Source organism: Sceloporus undulatus, chromosome 4, assembly GCF_019175285.1.
Source record: "Sceloporus undulatus isolate JIND9_A2432 ecotype Alabama chromosome 4, SceUnd_v1.1, whole genome shotgun sequence".
Lineage (NCBI taxonomy): Eukaryota > Metazoa > Chordata > Lepidosauria > Squamata > Phrynosomatidae > Sceloporus > Sceloporus undulatus.
In genome coordinates this window covers 134,802,506-134,822,301 of record NC_056525.1, presented here as the reverse complement: position 1 = coordinate 134,822,301, position 19,796 = coordinate 134,802,506, and the positions used below count along the sequence as shown (strand labels likewise).

The window sequence follows — 19,796 nt, the reverse complement described above, 5'->3', positions numbered from 1 at the left end:
GGCAGTGTGTGCACGCGGCCACATCAGGCGGGGGGGTGTAGATGTTTGTGGGAAGATGAATCCCACAAACTTTCCTGCTGAGACATTCTTCCTTGTCTTTCAGTTTCTGGATCCTCTGAACAGCTCCTAGCTGAAGGGGCTGGGAGAGGAGAGGCAGGAGCAACTAAGATGTGAGGCTGGGCTTTTGTGAGAGAGGAAGAGTGTCTTTGACTGCAGTAAGCAACAACTGCTAACTTTGGCAGCCACTTGGAGGAACCTGGCTTGTTGGAGTTTACAGGAGTTCACTGTGCAAAAGACTTTGAGGCAGTACAGACCGGCACTTTGTACCAGCCTGACTGCAGAGTAGGGCTGAACTAGGGCTAAGTGTCCACATGCCCCCTAGCCCTAGTTCCATCACTCGGTCACCATCATGGCGTGTGCCCGTCCATATGGCACGTGGTATGATTGCATCTGTGGCACGCAGTGCCCAAATGACGCTGGCCGGAAGTTCATCATGGTGCGTGCTCAAAACAGCTTCTTTTGGGGTGTGAATTGGTGCTGCAGCATGCAGCTGCTGCAGCACCAATCTGGGGCATACAGGGGTGGTGTTGAGCTGCCCATCTGTATAGCCCCTTTGTGATCTTTCTTGTAAAAGCATGCCAGCTCTCCTGCTGTCCTTTTGCTATCCATTTCTTATGTACAATAAGACATCGGTCCTCTTCTGCCCTTTTTTTGCAAAAAATATACAGTAGCCTCTTGATATCCACTGGAGTTTGGTTCTAGGACCCACCGTGAATATCAAAATCTATGGATGTTCATTATATACAGTGGCATAGTAAAATGGTATGCTTTATATAAAATGACACAATCAAGGTTTGCTTTTTGGAAGATAGATAGATAGATAGATAGATAGATAGATAGATAGATATTGTCAAGCCATGGGTGGTTGAATCTCTGGATAAGGAGTCTGTGGATATGGAGAGCAGACTCACCAGCCCTGCTTTCCCCTTCAAACACACCAGCCATTTTCTGACACCTGTAGCAAAAAGAATGCTGCTTTTTCTGCCTTCAGAACAGCCCTGGTGTTATTTCTGTCAGTCCACTCCTGGCCCTCTCTCCCAAACTAGCAGTTCTGCTGCTCCTATAAAACGCAAATACCCAGCTGCTTTGCCCCACTCCCTCTCTTCCCCACAAATCCAACTTCACATGTAAGACTGGAAGGAAGCAGCTGAAGCAAATAAGCAAATCTGGCCTTTGCTTGAAACATGAAAGAGCTCATTCATATAGCCCCTTTCTTACACATGCACAAAAACCTCAACATGGCACTTAGGATGGAATGGGAACAACAACCAAAAAAAAAAAAAGGTGAGAAAATTGGTACTTGAGCTTTGTTAACTGATGAAGCGTCTGGAAGGCAGTAGACTACATGTTGGAGAGCCGTACTGTCACCATGTAAGGGACAGATAGCTGTGTTCCAAAGCAAACAGCAGCTGGGCTGGCTGGGTCATTAACAGGACCTAAATAGCACAGCAATGTTCCACCTTGCTTCAGTTAATGTTCAAGCATGGCATGCACCAGTGTGCCAAAGACCAAACACAGCATGAGGTTCCTCAATGAGAAGGACCAAGACAGTCTCCCTTGACAAGATAACACTTTTTCTGCATGCCAGAAATGTACTGCATCTAGATGAATGTTTTGTAAGATATTTGGTAATGTATATACAGGAAGAAACATAAATAATGGTGTGGTATATAGTATGAATGTTGGACTAGGACTCCAAGAGGCCAAGGTTCAGATCCCTGGTCAGTTACAAAAATACAGTGTGTAACCTTGGGCAAGTCATACTCTTCTCAACCTCAAAGGATAGCAAACTCTCTCTGAGCAAATCTTGCCAAGATACATGTGATAGGGTCGTGTTATATACAGTAAGTCATAACAGACTTGAAGGCCCAAAACAACAACATGCAGGAAATACATACTCAGACTGAATGGTGCATTTCCCTGCCCTTGTCAGGAACAGTCACTAATGAGGAGTTGCAAGGGAACATGAAATGTACTGGTATCACAACAAAAGAAAAGTCATACTGGATATTAAAATGGAGAAACAACTTGCCATATGATTGCAATTTTTGGTGGAAGATTTTCATTTCTTATTTACATGTGACTCCAATCACCGTTGAATATCACCAAAGACCTGGTACAACGTGTAAAGAAACTCTTTTATTGTGGCGACAACCCACCAGCAGAGAAGGACAATATTTGGGGGAAATGTTTTTATACATTTCTTTTTTAAAACATTAAACAAAATGGCCATGATAGATAAAAAATAAAAATGCTTCATGATTCACTCATTGAAATAGTAGACAAATACAAATGAAATGACAATGCTGAGATTGTGATTGCTTCTTAATATATAGTAATAATTTTAAGATAGTCAAAAAAGCAATATCAGGTGTTACATTAAAATCCATTGCCCTGGACAAATGAAAGGTGTACTGGTTCAAAACCATAAGCATAGTTTGACAAATTTTCCACTGGAATCCAGGTACCAAAGAAATAACACCTGTGTAAGCAGTCCTTAAACTGTATTTGTTAAATTTCTAATATATAATTATATTCAGATTGTGTTTTGTTTGAAATTCAAGAAATCATTCCTTGCTGTTCTCTTTCTGAGCCTCATGGTGGCAATGTTGGCCAATATTGTTTCCAGTCCATGATGGAAATGAGTTGGTTCTACAGTGAGGTGTCTTCATCAGTGCTGTGCAGATAGGAGAAACAGAGAGACAGAGCATTGCTGCTAACAAAAAGAAAATACATCTGACTTGCAAACATTAAAAAGAGCTTTTTTCTTCCTCAAGGGATAGTCCTATGACAAGAAGAAAATTAATCTGATTTGATTTTTTTAAAAAGGGTTGGGGGGAAGGATTTTTCAGAGAACCATATGGAGAGAAGGTACAGAAAGACTAGCAGGGCACTCACAAGGCAAGTATTACTTCTCTTCCTATTTTTATTCGGTTGCTGTGGGGCTTCAGAGCAGATTCATTATTCTATGTCTGAGGAAATGCCAAAGGGCTCCCTTGTGGGGAATCTCGCCAAGGATTTGGGCCTGAATGTCAAAGAATTAGCAAAGTACAATTTGCATGCTGTCTCAGTGGATGAAGTTAAATATTTGTCTATCAATGGAGAGAATGGAAACCTTTATGTAAATAGTAGGATAGATCGGGAAGAAATATGTGGCAAAAATCCACTTTGCTTTGTTAATTTTGATGTGGTGATTGAAAATCCTCCAGACATTTTCCATGTAACAGTTGCAATCCAGGACATTAATGATAATTTCCCACAATTTCTAAATGACAATATCAGTGTAGAGACAAGTGAATTGACTTTACCAGGCACCCGATTTCTCCTGGGGAAAGCTGAAGATCCTGACATTGGGGTGAATTCTCTTCAGAAATACCAGCTTAACACAAATCCCTATTTCACCTTGGAAGTAAAAGAGAGTCATGATGGAAATATGTTTGCAGATTTAGTGTTGCAGAAAACATTAGATCGGGAAAGTGAGCAGACCATTCACTTGATTCTTGAAGCCATCGATGGAGGTGAACCCAGAAAAACTGGGACTGCGCAGATATGGATTAATGTCACTGATGCCAATGACAACCCACCCATTTTCAATCAAGAGGTTTACAAAGTCACTTTGAGGGAAAATACACCTGTGGGGTCTTCTGTGCTCCAAGTTGTAGCAACTGATAATGATGAAGGCACAAATGCACAAATCAGTTACCACTTCACAAACATGCATGAACAACAAAATAAGTTCAAGGTGGATCCTACTAATGGCATGATTACACTTATGGAGACACTGGATTTTGAAGAAGCCAAAGAATACATTATGACAGTTGCAGCAAAAGATGGTGGTGGTTTGGTTACACACTGCAAAGTCGAAATTCAGATTGTTGATGAGAATGACAACCCACCAGAGGTAACTTTGGTTTCTTTGTTTAGCCCAGTCCCTGAGAATTCTCAACCTGGTGTCTTAATTGCTCTGATCAAGGTGAATGACAAGGATGCAGATGACAATGGAAAAGTCACTTGCTATTTAGGAAATGATTTAACCTTCAAGATCCGTCCTTCATCTAATAACTACTACAAGATCCTGACAGATCAACCTTTGGACAGAGAAAAATCTCCTGAATATAATATCACAATCACAGCTACTGACAAAGGAACACCTCCTCTTTCCACATACAAAAACCTTATACTGCAAATCTCGGATATCAATGACAATTCCCCTGCTTTTGAGAAATCTTCCTACAGCCTCTACGTGCCAGAAAACAGTCCATCAGGTGCCTCCATTTTGACTATTAAAGCCTCTGATCTAGATGCAGGCAAAAATGCAAAGATCACCTACTCCATCCTCAGCAGCAACATTCAGGAGCTTCCCATCTCTTCCTATATCTCCATTAACTCTGAGACTGGCACCATCTATGCCCAGCGAACCTTTGACTATGAACAGTTTAGAGAGTTCCAGCTCCAAGTGAAGGCCCAAGATGGAGGTTCTCCCCCTCTCAGTAACAATGTCACACTCCGAGTGTTTATTCTGGATCACAATGATAACACTCCTCGTATCCTGTTCCCTTCCCCAGAAACCAAGGGCCCCACTTCTTTTGAGATGGTGCCTCGTTCTGTCCAGGAAGATTATCTAGTCACAAAAGTAGTGGCTGTGGATGCTGATTCTGGACACAACGCTTGGCTCTCCTATCATCTGGTCCAGGCCACTGAACCAGCCCTCTTCACCATTGGTTCTCATACTGGGGAGATCAGGACAGCCAGGGCCTTTGTGGAGAGAGATGCTGTGAAACAGAGGCTGGTGGTTGTGGTGAAGGACAATGGACAGCCTCCTCTCTCAGCCACTGTCACTCTGAACCTGGTGTTTGCAGAGAACTTCCAGGAGGCCCTTCCAGAAATGAAAAACCAGTCAAGGGACTCGGAGGCTCAGTCTGACCTCCAGTTCTATTTGGTACTGGCCTTAGCTCTGATCTCCTTCTTATTCCTCTTGACAGTGATTCTGGCCATTACGATGAAACTTCGGCGGTCAGGAAATCTGAAATTCCTGCAGTGCTTTGGCCCTATTCCCCATTCAACAGCAGGTGCCATGTTTCCCCCTAATTTTGAAGATGGGACTTTGCCTTATTCTTACCAGTTTTGCCTCTCCTCAGAGTCCCAGAGGAATGAGTTTACTTTTCTGGCTCCCAATGGTCAGATTGCAAGCAATCTTCTTGGTAATGAAAAATCTGATGGACCATTTACTGGCAATGGAGGAATGAGTTTGCATTCTGAGGCAGAGAATATAGACAAGGTAAATTTTATTTTCATTGCTGACTGTATAATCTTTTCCTATAATTTATTCTGAAATTGTTTCCCCTATATTCATCTGCTCTTATTCTAAGACTGCAGCTAAAACTGAACCAGTTTTGTTCAGTAACTGTGAATCAAGTTTTGAGCTTTGCTGCCTATCTGCCTTTAAATATATAGATTATTTAATAACTATTGTTTCATGTGAAATTCCCATATCCATTTGGTTGGCCACTAGGATCTGAAGGCTTAACTAGGGGTTGGATCCTCTGGCTGCAATCCTTTGTACACTTAGCAAAACAGAGTATAGACTGTAAACAGCTTTCACAGTATGGCATTATAAATACTAGTAGGATGAAATGTTCAAATAGGAGAGTATGTGTTACAATAACTAAACATTTATCAAATATGCTTTGACTTACTCTTTTGTCATTAAACATACAGAAATCCTGTTATATTTAGAAGGAACTACCAAACTTGTTTTCTTAAATGTATGCTCCTAGGGCCCATAAGAAAGATAACATATATTTGTTTGTATGTTCAGTAATGAATTACCTATTATTTGACTTATCTCGTTCAATATATGTTGTTGTTGTGATGTGCCCTCAAGTCATTTCCAACTTATGGCGACTCTAAGGTGAACCTATCATGGGGTTTTCTTGGCAAGTTTCTTCAGAGGGGGCTTGACATTGTCATTCTCTGGGTCTGTGAGAATGTGACTTGCCCAAGGTCACCCAATGGATTTTCATGGCTGAGTTGGGATTCGAACCCTCATCTCCAGAGTCATAGTCCAACGAGCAAACCACTACACCATGCTGGCTCTCTGCACAATATATCATTTTGCCTAAAACTAATGTGAATTCTTGCAGTGTTTATAGGCATTCCAAATACTGTAGTCAGGACTCACAGTTTAGAGGGTGGGGGATTATGTAGTGTCAGTTGAATACAAAATGTGTCATTGGAAAAGAATTTAACAGTCGGAAAACAGTAATGTGCGGTTGGAAAATTGGGAAGAAAACTAGACACATTCATCTTGTTTTTTAATGAGCATTTCAGTGACAGGGACCATATGCATGCTAACTAACACTATTTCTAAACAAACTGCCCAGACCATATGGGGGAAAAACTTCTTTTTTAGAGAGGAATTCCTTCTCTATACTTTCACTGTTGATTGCACTATTGGCTGCTGTTTTAAGCTTTCAGCTGAGCTGTGCTTATCAAATACTGTTTGTGAAAACAAGAAAACTATCAGTGCCCAGCATTCTTTTGACTACGAGCAAGTCAGGGAGTTTCAGTTGCAATTGAAAGCCCAAGATGGTAGATCCCCTTCCCTCACCAGCAATGCCACAGTTAAAGTGTATATTGTAGATCAGAATGATGACAGCCTTCAGATCCTCTACCCTTCACAAGAAGTCAAGAACTCATCTTTGTTTGACATGGTGCCTTGGTCCGTTGATGCAGATTATTTCGTGAACAAGGTGGTGGCAGTGGAAGCTGATTCTGGTTGGCTCTCCTACCTTCAGGTTACAGAGCCAGCATTGTTCCAAACTGGGCCCCATACTGGTAAGATCAGAACAAAGGGCTGCTGTTAAGCAGAGGCTAGTTGCCTTGGTGAAGGAGAATGGATACTCACCACTATCTGTTGCTTTGACTTTGAACCTGGTGTTTGCTGAAAACTTCTAAGATGTATTTCCAGAAGTTATAGGTCAAAGTAATGACTCTGACCATCAGTCTGAACTTCAGTTTTATTTAGTTCAGAGGACCCTTGTTATACGCTGGGGTTTGGTTCCAAGATCCCTCGTGGATAATAAAATCTGTGTTTGCTCAAGTCTCATTAAATACAATGGCATTGCAAAATGGTGTTCCTTATAAAAAATGGAAAATCAACATTTGATATTTGAAATTTATACTTTTTTTGAGCATTTTCAAACCATGAATGCTTGAATACATATATAAGAAGGGCCGACTATAATGACTTTCGCACAGGTTTCGTTCTTATTCCTTGTTACTTTGACTCTAGCAATTACTGTGATAGCAAATCAGACAACCCTCATTTCCTTCCTTGCTTTGATCCTGCTCCTTTTTCAAACACTAGTGCCATATTTCCACCAACCTTTGAAGAAGGTGCTTTGCCTTATTCCTGCCAGCTTTGTCTGCTCTCTCAATCCAGGAAAAATGACTTTGCATTCCTAACATCTAGTGTACAGATTACAGACAATGTTTTTTGCCATAAAAAAAATCTTCCACAGACAGTGGTGGAAACAATTTCAACACAGAAGTGGATAATGCAAATACGGTAAGTTTATAGTCATTATATTATTAATATTATTCCTTGCACTATTTTGAAATGGACCCTGAATATAAAGAATCGTGCCATAGAGAATGGAGTTATCTCCCTACAAGTATGTAAAACTCTCTGTGTTTGCTTTTGATCTAAAAGAAAAATAAATCTTTTTCTGATAGAGCAAAACTGTTGTAAATTAGGTCTTGTGCATCTGGCTGGTACAATTTAAACAAGGTGAATACTATTGTCTACCTTTGTTGATGCAGACTAATCCTATGATAATCACAACAAGATAATAGACATAGGGCGCCTTGGCTGTTTTAATCAGTTGTGTAAATACATAGTAGTTGACATTGTCACAGTAGTAATGGCAGTTGTGTATTTTCATTTTCAAGAGAGAGAACTTTCTTTTATTCTTGTCAAAGAGAAACCACCAAAAAAAGTCCTGTTACACATAGAGACTGACAGTCTACTGTAGTCCATGAAAGGATGTGTGTGTGTGTGTGTGTGTGTGTGTTGTATGCCTTCAAATCATTTCCAACTTATGGTGACCCTAAGGCAAACCCCTCATGGGGTTTTCTTGGCAAGTTTGTTCACTGGAGGTTTGCCGTTGTGTTCCCCTGAGGCTGAAACAATGTGACTGTTACTCCAGCAAGGCTTTCTCCCATGTGCCAGCCTCACTTGTCTTCTCCCTCTTATGTTTATCCTTTAAAAAGTTGGTTCAGAATCAAGATTTCTAGAAAACTTGCTGCGGGTGGAGATATAGCCATAATCTGAACAAACAGTGCTTCAACCTAGGGTTCTCTTTGGTCATCAACCAATTTCTAAGCACCAAACTAATGTGAAGTTGAAGGCTTTTATGGCTGGCATCCATAGTTTTTTGTGGGTTTTTTGGGCTATGTGGCCATGTTCTAGAAGAGTTTATTCCCGATGTTTGGATGCCAGCCACAGATGCTGGCGAAATGTCAGGAAGAAACTCTTCTAGAACATGGCCACATAGCCCAAAAAAAACCACAAAAAATTAAGCTAATGGTTTTGTTCCATATGTGGATATTTGTGGCAGGCCATAGGTTCAGGCCCAGATTCTCCTTGGAAGCAAAGATGATTAACCTAAAGTTTCTTCTCATGAGAAGAAAGGACTCACTAGAAAAGACTATAATGTTTCTTAATGTGGAGGGCAATAAGAAAAGGGGAAGACCACATTCCAGATGAGTAGACTCAATCAAAGAAGCCATGACCATGAGTCTGCAGGAGCTCAGCAGGGTGGTTAAGGATAGGATAACTTGGAGGTCTCTCATTCATAGGGTCACCGTGGCTCAAAGTTGACTTGAAGGAAGTTAGCAACAACATAGGTTCACAGCAGTGGTTCCACTTGCTGACACTGGTGGAAACTGGGACATAATTATTTTTATGTTGGAAATAGTTTTTTCCCCACAATCTACCTTCTATTTGTCAGTGTCATGTCAAAAATGACATGGGGAAGAATTTGATTTGCAATAAAAAGGGGATAACAACCTTTCACCATGATTCTGTGGATAATATATTTGTCTTTAAAATGAATATAGATGATGCTGGTTTAGTGTGTGTGCATGTGTGTGAACATGTGTATGTACTGTTGCTGATTGAAAATACTGAAAAACAGAAGCATTATTTAACATGTTATTTTTAAGACATAATTTTAATTCTTCAAATCATTTTGATTTTTTTTTTCTATGTCAGCCGCTATTTGCTAACTGGTTTTTAAGGCTATATTTGCATTTTTCTTTTTTCTCTCTCTCTAAAACTATTATGAGGCTTTAATTGTGACATATTTTGGGGGCGAAATATTTACACAAAAACACATCTATAATACCCAATTTGTATCCAAATAATTTGTAAAAGTGTAATTCTTTCCAGTCTGGAATGACCTTAAGACATACTCCAATATTTAACTAGTGGTAATGTCATAATCATCCTTCTAACTATTTGTATCTGACCCTTACCATAGATTGTAAATGGAGCCAATGAGTGGTGTTCTTAAAGAAGTCTTTCTTACACTTAAAAGGTCCCTAACAGATATGTGCCATCTTTTCCCTTGAACACCTTTAGAAAGGAGACTTCCTCCATTGTTGAGCTGCCTTTAGGTGTGGGTATATTTGCTTAATGTGGAATACAAACCAACCTATCACTAGTTTAGACTCCGTATTTGATAACAGTAGTAAACGAAATAGCAAAAATTCTTATTTCTGCAGTCCTTCACAGTGTTTAAAAACTAATGGCTGATCTTCTCATTATCTTCTTTTCAGTATGCTATCCGTCTACCTTTCTTTTAGGTATTGCTCAGTCAAAAATTTTCCCTAACTCTCATTTTATTCAGTTCCGCAATCTTGTTTCTTTTAGCCATTTTCATGTGATGTAACAAATGTACAAATCAATGGACAGGAGTTTTTGGTGGGTTTATGTGGCCATGTTGGGTGGGGTTTTTGGGTTTGGTGGACAGAAACTTGATTGTTTTTGTTTGTTTCTTTGTTTGTTGCATACTGTAGATAATTTCATCCCATCAGACCATAGTTCTTTTTATATCTTGCCAGCCATTTATAATTTTTTCCAGACTGTCAACAATCATGTACATGATGTAATTAGAAACATTTACATATTGGGACTTATAAAACGCTTTCAACACAATTATTTGCTGAAAGGTAAAGTTAGTAATCATGGATTAAAAAATCAGGCTCTCCTGTTGATTAGTGATTGTTTTAAAATAGGAGGAGAGGGGTAAAAGGACAGTGCTTACAATGAAGATATTTAAGTTGGGAGATTGCTCAAGGATCGGTAGTGAAACCAATGGTAACACTTATCCATAAAAAAATCTAGAGTGAGCCATGAATTTTCCGGGCTTGTTGATAACACCAAGTTATTCAATATGATTGAAAACCAAGCTGTATATAACAAGTTTCAAAAAGGTCTTCCCTAGCTGAGTGAATAGACAACAACAACAAAACAAATGGCATTTATTGTAAGTGTTAGGTAATGTACATTGAAGAAAAAAATAAAATAAAATCCTAGCTTCACATTTTAGGTCTCAACTGCCATGATTATTAAAAAGATGTTACGGTCATGGCTGATAATTAAATGCAGGAGCAGCAGCAGAAGCTGCCATCACTTCTGCCTCTTATTAGGAAAGAGACTGAAGATTACCTTTCCAGTATCATAATAAGATATGAATGTATGCTACAATCCTCTAGTACCTTAGAGACTAACAAAGGTGTTATAGTCCGAGAAAGCTGCTGCTATAATAATGTTGTTAACCTTTTAAGTGCCACAAAGGAGTACAGCTACCTCTTTGGAATTTGGAATCCTGTGTACAGTTCTGGTCTCCCCATCCTCAAAATGGCATAGAGTTGGAGATGGGGCAGGAGATGGCAACCAGGATTATCACAGCACTGGATCACATTCACAATAAAGAAAGTTGCAAAGCATTTGCAGCTTCTGATGGTACTCAAAATATCCATCTATAGATGAACATGATAAATGTTCACAAAGTTGTGTGTGGAGAAAAAGTGCACAAAGCAAAAAAACTGCCTTTGCCATAATAAGAACTAAGGAACATGAAAGTGGTTGGCAATAGATTCAGACAGAAAAGGTGTTTCCTCAAAAAAATGCATCATTCATGACATTCACACTTCATGTATGGACCATGTTCTCCATGGGACCTTTCTGGAAACACCTGATAGGCCAGGTGTGGCCAAGAGGGTAGACTGGGTGCACCTTTGATGTAATCCGCATTGTTTTTGTTATGCTTACCACTCTACCACTAGTCATGTGAATGATATGACTCTGGGCATATCCAGCAGCTACACATCACCATGTATTCTTGGAAATATGGAAATACAAATCAGCTTCAGACACAGAAACATGTGAACCCAAATGACTGTCAAGTATCTTTATATAAACCAGAAACAATGCACACTATTTATAATAAAACATGCAGATATGGACTAAGCCCAAACAATTTATATATTGCAGAAGCACTGACATTAGTTCATATCCAGGTTATTTTCTGCTCTAAACAGGACAAGATTGGTTTTCTTGCAGTACTCTCTCTGAGCCTCAAAGTGCCGCTATTGACCAACTTGATAGTTGAGAGAATCTAGAGATGGTTCCTAAAATGCAATAGCTCTGCCAGTGCTGCACCGGCAATAGGAAAGAGAACAGAGAGAGCTGTTTGCAGAAATCAGGGAAACTATTTTATGCTGTAGAGATTAAAGGAAAGGGCACTTTATTCTTCCTCTTTAGGATTTTTTTCTCTCTGCATGAAAAATTGATCTGATACTAACAACCTAAAGAAAAGCAAAGGAGCATCTTTTTGAGTAAGCTGGATGGATAGCAGGCACAATGGGAAGACAATCAAAAGGCAAGTACGGCTTCTTTTTCTGTTGTCTTTCACCTGCTGGGCTACTTCAGAGCAGGTTAATTATTCAATCCCTGAGGAGATGGCAAAGGGGTCCATTGTAGGGAATCTTGCCAAGGATTTGAGACTGAATGCCAGAGAACTAGCAAAGCACAATCTGCATGCAGTCTCTGTGGCTAAAATGCAATTTTTCAGTATCAGTGCAGAAAATGGAAACCTCTATGTGAACGAAAGGATAGATCGAGAAGTAATATGTGGCAAAACTCCACTTTGTCTTCTGGATTTTGAAGTTGTGGTTGAGAACCCTTTGAATGTTTTCCATATAGCCATAACAATCCAAGATATTAATGATAATGCACCATATTTCTTAAATGAGAATATCAAATTAGAAATAATAGAAACCACTTTACCTGGGACTCGATTTCTCCTTGGGAAAGCTGAGGATCCTGACATTGGGGTGAATTCTCTCCAGAACTATCAACTGAGCTCTAACCAATATTTCACTTTGGAAATTAGAGAAAGAAAAGATGGAAATAAGTATGCAGAATTAGTACTACAGAAACCACTTGACCGGGAAAATGAGCAGACTCTTCACTTAATCCTTACAGCCCTGGATGGGGGTGAACCTAAAAAATCCGGGACTGCTCAAACATGGATAAATATCACTGATGCCAATGATAACCCACCCATTTTCACCCAAGAAATCTATAATATCAAATTGCAGGAAAAAGTTCCTGTTGGGTCCCTTGTGCTCCAGGTAGCGGCATTGGATAAGGATGAGGGTACCAATGCTCAAATCAGATACCATTTCAGCAACATACCAGAAAGTGTCCATTCAAAATTACATTTGAACCCAGTTAATGGGGAAATCACTCTAACTGAGCCACTGGACTTTGAAGAAGCTGAAGAGTATACAATACTGGTAGCAGCAAGAGATGGTGGTGGACTGGAGACACACTGCAATATTGAAATCAAGGTTATTGATGAGAATGACAATGACCCACAGGTAACACTTGTTTCTTTGTTCAGTCCAGTCTCAGAAGATTCTCATCCTGGGACCTTAATTGCTCTGATCAATGTAAATGACAAAGATGCTGGGGATAATGGAAAAGTTGTTTGCTATTTACAGGATGATTTGCCTTTTAAGCTTGTTCTGGCATCTAATAATTACTACAAACTACTGACAGACAGTCCACTAGACAGGGAAAAGACACCTGAGTATAACATTACAGTCATAGCCACTGACAGAGGAACTCCTCCTCTTTCCACACAGAAAATTATCTCCCTAAAGATCTCTGATATCAATGACAATGCTCCTGCTTTTGAGAAATCTTCCAACAACCTCTACGTGCCAGAAAATAGCCCTTCTGGTGCCTCCATTTTTACTATTAAAGCATCTGATCCAGATGTGGCTCAGAATGCAAAGATCACCTACTCCATCCTCAGCAGCAACATTCAGGAGCTTCCCATCTCTTCCTATATCTCTATTAACTCTGAGACTGGCACCATCTATGCCCAGCGATCCTTTGACTATGAACAATTCAGAGAGTTCCAGATCCAAGTGAAGGCCCAAGATGGAGGATCTCCTCCTCTCAGCAGCAATGCCACTCTCAGGGTGTTTATTCTGGACCGCAATGATAACACTCCTCATATCCTCTCCCCTTCCTCAGAAACCAAGGGCTCCACTTCATTTGAGATGGTGCCTCGTTCTGCTGAGGAAGATTATCTAGTCACAAAGGTGGTGGCTGTTGATGCTGATTCTGGACACAACGCTTGGCTCTCCTACCATTTGGTCCAGGCCACTGAGCCAGCCCTCTTCACGATTGGTTCTCATACTGGGGAAATCAGGACAGCCAGGGCCTTTGTGGAGAGAGATGCTGTGAAACAGAGGCTGGTGGTTGTGGTGAAGGACAACGGACAGCCTCCTCTCTCAGCCACTGTTACTTTAAACCTGGTGTTTGCGGAGAACTTCCAGGAGGCCCTTCCAGAAATGAAAAACCTTCCAAGAGACTCAGATGCTCAGTCTGACCTCCAGTTCTACTTGGTGCTGGCCTTAGCTCTGATTTCCTTCTTATTCCTTTTGACAGTGATTCTGGCCATTACAATGAAGCTCCGGAGGTCAGGGAATCAGAAATTCCTGCAGTGTTTTGGCCCTGTTCCCCATTCAACAGCAGGTGCCATGTTTCCCCCTAATTTTGAAGATGGGACTTTGCCTTATTCTTACCAGTTTTGCCTCTCCTCAGAGTCCCAGAGGAATGAATTTACTTTTCTAGCTCCCAGTGTTCAGATTGCAGACAATTTTCTTGGTAGTGAGAAGTCTGGTGTGCCTTTCACAGACAGTGGAGTAAGCCCTATAAACCCAGAGGAGAATAATAGTAAAAAGGTAAGTGTGTTTGTCAAGAATATTTTACGTTTCATACTATCATCCTTTACTCATGCTGGCAGTGTAAGGTTAGATCAGGCTGTATTAAACAGCAAAAGATGTTCAATGGCTTAAATCTCTTCACAATCATTCAAGACCCAAATTCAAAGTTCTGTGGATTTTTTCCCTATCACTCTTTCTTTACTTTCCCTAGACACTGACAAGCATTACAGCCAAAATTACAAAAAGATTCAAGATCTTAAAACACTATTTTTTGTCATGTCCTTTATTATTCCTTACATTAGAATAGGTAACCCAATCATAATAATAAAGGAAAATTCATAATACCACACATTCTTTCATTTTATGTTACTCATAATATGAAATTCTCTTTTCAGGCATACTTCTCAATATAAATCCCGATTCCTCATATTTAGGAATTTTGCCACTCATGAGCATGTTCTCTCAAGTACATGTGTGTAGGAAAGTAAACTTAAAAGTGTCATCCCAACTTCCAAACAGCCATAAACTCACTAAGTCAATTCTTGGCCAGCTGAATCTGTTCTGAACCCAAGCATCTTCTAGTCTCTGGGTCTTCAAAACTGCTCGGGACTACCTTTACTGAGGCCTAACTTTATGTCAGCACTGTGTCTGTATCCTTAGGCTGTACAGCTGAGTTTGGATCTAGCATAATGTGGCTATTTCCTGCTCTTTTGGGTTCTTCTGCAGACCTTAGCCAGCAGAAGAGGATTGTGCCTAATCCTAATAAATCCAGTCACTTGCTCAAAGATTTTTCTGTACTAGGTAGTTGGACAATACCAGTGCTCAAGTCAGATACAATTTTAGCAACTTAACAGAAAATTTTAATTCAAAATTCAAAATTCCACTTGAATCCAGTTAAAGGCGAGCTCTGAGGTTCTTGTGATGACTTGAACGTAATCATCTTGTCACTGCATTTCTTGGAATGGCATTTTCTTCTTCTATTTCTTGTGATGGAATTTTCTAAAAAATTTAGCCCAAACTGAAAAATAAATTTAATGTATTTGCTCCCAATATATGCAATTGTACAATGTAATAATCATTGATATAATCTTACTGAGTTCTTATTTATTTGTTTGCCTCAATTAAATCTATATAAAACCTTTGAAAACAGTTTTGTGGCATCCTAGAAGACCAGCAAATATGTATAGTGAGGCAGACATTCCAGATCCAGAATTCCACAGATTGGTGCTACAGATGAAATGGAATGATGTACATCTGATTTAATTGGATTGACTACATGAAAGCTATCTGACTTCAAAGATCATCAGGTCCTTTGTTTCCTCCAATTTTAACATAGGAATTCAGTTCCACTTACACTTTTCTGTTGGAAAATATATGAAGTAGAACTGTGCCCTTATTTCATCTATGTCTATCCACTACTGTACTATATTAGGAATGTAAAATATGCATCAGACTGTGAACTGATATCATAACTGGTAAGAGCTGTTTGTGATCAGGCACAGATAGTACATGTCTTCAGATCCTTTAGCATGGAGGTCCTAAGGTCCAGTAAGTGCTTTAGCATATCCTTAAAGGGACATCTGTGTGCTTCACCAATTATAACTAGATTGAATCATCCGTATAATTCTCCAGTCCTGTTCCTGATAATGATAATGTTGAAATTATTAATATAAATATTGGGAAATGTATTGTACCTCCCTGAATTATTATATACTAATTACTTCTTGATGCTGGTCAAAACTGTTCTAGTTTTTCAGCAGAATCAGAAAGAGCATTCTCAGAATGTTTCTTGCCAGGTAAAGAGGAAAGTATACTATTTTAAAGTACATAAGCTCAAGAGACCAAAACAAAAAACAAAAAAAACCCCACTCTAGGTCAAGGATGATTTCCTTAGATGTTGCCTCCACAAATCAGTCTTCACCCTCCTATAGCCACCACTACTACCAGGTAACCTACTAAAACTGTTTCCATCAGTGCCAAAATCCAATGATTCTGGTGTGAAATGTGGTACAGAATTCTTAGCAGAATTCTTATTCCAACAGGCTGCAAGGGACACAGTTTTACTGGGAAACAAGGTACGTTGTGCTCATGTGATACATTTCTGCACAGATTCACGTTTGGGCAGTAATGGCCACATATTTATTTTCAATACATGAACTCTCTGACGTTATTTTAAAATCATATGTAAAAACTAGTGCTTTTTAACCCAAAAAATCCCAATTCTGTGCACTTTAGGTAACATGTTGATTAGGTAACAGTTTGTGGTTTCTTTGACATATAGACATCTTAGGAGGAGTGTGTGTGCATTGAAAATATACACAAAATTATTGGTGGTGATATAATTGGTGATATAATTTTAGCTGCAGCATTTTTATTTTGCAAATGTTTTTTCTTTAAAATAGTATCAGGGTTTGGTTTTTTTAATTATTATTATTATATCATCTCCCTAGGTCATTCCTTACATTTCTTCTTAAAATGTATGAGGACAATCTTCTTAACTCTTGATTTTTGGTCTTTCTTGATCAATTTTTTCATATAAAAGCGAAAATTGGAATGTAATTAAGTAAACTGAGGCGGGTTACAAACGGCCCTCAAGGGGTGGAGCGCACCCTCGCGGCGTCATTTCCACCGTGACACGTCTGGATGCACAGCGTCCAAGATGTCAAAATGGCGGCGCCCATGAGGATGGGCGCCGCCATTTACGACGCGCTCCGCGCATACTGGGAGGACAGGCCGTGAGGAAGGTAAGAACCTTCCTAACCCTAATACGGCCCTTCCTAACCCTAGTACGCGCAGAGTGCGTACTTTATGGCGGTTTGTAACCCGCCTATGAGAACAAGAACTATATGCAATTACTGACTGAAGTTCTGAATGTCGCTGTTTATCAATGAAGGCAAAGAAATGCAGTAAGACATTCAGCCCTCCCACATTAGCAGCTTCAGAGGAGAAAATGCTGAGACACAAGACACACCTTTTAGCACTGGGGATCTCAGCTTCAAGATAATATCTATTAATCTTTATTCTATTCTTATACCCCAACTTTCTGCTGCAGCAGTCAAGGTGGCTTAAATGACTAAAATATATTGGAATAATACATACTCTCAATAAATAAATTGACAACCCCTTTAAAACAGGATTAAATACAATACAGTTTAGGAATTCAACCTGTTAAAATGACAACAATTTTCTAGTAGAGGCAATGGTTACATAAAATAGGGAGAGTACATGAATTAGATTGAACTATTCTGGGAAGGCTTGCCGGAAGAGATCCATCTTGTCAGCTTTTTTGAAGCTGTCTCGACTGGTTATTTAGATCCCCTCCAGCAAGTCGTTCCATAGTCTGGGAGCAGCAAAGGAGAACATTAGCGAAGAACAGGATGATTCTATTGAAGCAGGATGATGATGATGATGATGATGATGATGATGATGATGATGATGATGATGATGATGATTGAATGATTGATTGTCCTGGCTGTTTCTGAGCAGTATTTAATAATTATACTTGAGCCACAGATCTTCTCAATGGCTTTTCAGCAAAACAGAAATGGCAATAGAAAAATGTTTCCAAGATTTTTGTTTTTTTCCTGTCTACTTGCTTACATCTTCCAAGCCAAGCCATTACTCCATTCTGGAGGAAATGGTGAAAGGCTTTCTGGTATGTAATATTGCAAAAGGCAGTGGAATTCGCATTGTTTCCCCTGGTAGAATTCTGTATTTTGCTTTGAATTTTAAGAATGGCCATTTGTACACTTCAAAGAGAATGGACAGAGAAGAAATCTGTGGTGGGCTGGAGAAGTGTATCTTGAATTTTGAGATTATAATTGGAGATTCAATAAAAGTTTATGGCATTGAAGTGTAAATCACAGATATTAATGACCATGACCCTGCTTTCCAGTTAGAGAAACTAGTAGTAAATGTAACAGAGAATACAGCACTGGGATCCAATTTTTTCCTCTTGGCAGCTCAGGATCCTGACTTAGGGAATAAATCTGTGCAGGGATACAAATTCAGCAGCAATAACCATTTCTCTCTCAGTTCAGTCAGAACTGTTGAAGGCAGAGAATCTACTGAATTAGTGCTGGAAAGTCCCTGGATCATGAGGAGAAAGCCATTTACAATCTTGTTTTTATGACATATGATGGTGGAGATCCTATTAAGACAGGAACTGTATGCGTTCAGGTGATTGTGGTGGATGCCAGTGACAATACACCTGTTTTTAGCCAGTGTCTCCAGAAAGTAAATGTTAGGGGAGATATAACTTAAGGATTCACAATAGACTCATTAAAAGTTGGTGATCTGATGAAGGACTCCACAAACTCCTAGACAACTTTGACAGGAAAGAAGAAAGTTTGGCTACTAGTCCGGAAAAACACCAAAATCAAGACACAGCAAGGGCAAATGAAAACCACACGTGGATCAGGAGGTTTCCCAGCAGATAATGGATTAAACCAACACAGAGATTAACATATAAATCACTTCCTCTCAACCAACGGTCACCCCACTCACTTCCATGCCAGAATTCTCTGAAGATGCCAGCCACAGATGCTGACAAAACATCAGGAATAAACTCCTCCAGAACACAGCCACATAGCCCGAAAAACCCAGAAAAAACTCCGGATGCTGGCCGTGAAAGCCTTCAACTTCACACTACTATATGATGTTTGTCCCAATTTTTAATTTTTATTTATGTGCATGGTAGTAAAAGTCTGTGTGGTTTTTAATGATTAGATGTCATCTGTCTGGCATACTTTTACTGTGCATTTCCTACTTTGGCCACAGGTTGGGCTGACTGACCCTATAAGTCACTTGCAACTCAACAGTTGCATTATTCATATGGAATTGATGAAACTCAATCATTTCCTTATGAGCATATGAATGTAAGATTGGATCTAGAGAAAACTGGTTGCACTCAGGTCTGACTGAAATCTGTTTAAAAGGTAGTTGTGACTAAATGAAGTCCCATTGGTTTCAGTGGAAAATAAGTTCAGCTAATTTAGACTGAATCAAACTCATTAGGAAAAGATTTTTTTAATGGAAGCAAAAAAATTCCAGATTACGTAAAATGTTAGATAAAAGACATAGTCTGAAAGAGGTTCCAGATAGAAACTTCCAAAATAATTTAAAGACTAAAAATAGATCAACTGTTGTTGCTCAGCAAGCGAAACAAACTGTTCTGTATTTTGTAAGAAAGTGTAGGAAAACTAGCACTTTAAGAGAGAAAATCAGGTTATGTTTTTAAATATCTGAAGCAGCTGAAAACTTTGGCGGGATACACACCACCATATAGTACGTATTGTATACGTACTAGGTTTAGGAAGGGGCGGTGCTTCCACACACCCCTAACCCTAGTACGTATACAATACGTACAAGATGGCAGCGCCCCTTCCACATGGGCGCCGCCATCTTTACGTACTGGACGCACA

The 19,796-nt window shown here is 39.6% G+C and overlaps 2 protein-coding genes across 19 annotated transcripts in view; both read left to right on the top strand.

Moving 5' to 3' along the window:
• LOC121928513 (protocadherin gamma-C5-like) overlaps nt 1-19,796 on the top strand; it is a 368,742-nt gene that overhangs the window by 220,591 nt on the left and 128,355 nt on the right. Inside the window, exon 1 of one of the 18 annotated variants that reach the window (XM_042463341.1) lies at nt 11,821-14,391. The exons of the other annotated variants lie outside the window; for them this stretch is intronic. Within the exon in view, the coding sequence (XP_042319275.1) occupies nt 11,977-14,391 (2,415 nt within the window). The 5' untranslated portion in view covers nt 11,821-11,976. Of the gene's footprint in view, nt 1-11,820; nt 14,392-19,796 lie in introns of those variants that run through there. 18 annotated transcript variants of the gene reach the window in all.
• Nucleotides 2,921-7,634, top strand: LOC121928033 (protocadherin gamma-B5-like). Its single transcript, XM_042462219.1, is given in 5 exon segments — nt 2,921-5,338; nt 6,531-6,910; nt 6,912-7,101; nt 7,321-7,363; nt 7,366-7,634. Coding segments are annotated over 5 exon segments (3,300 nt in total).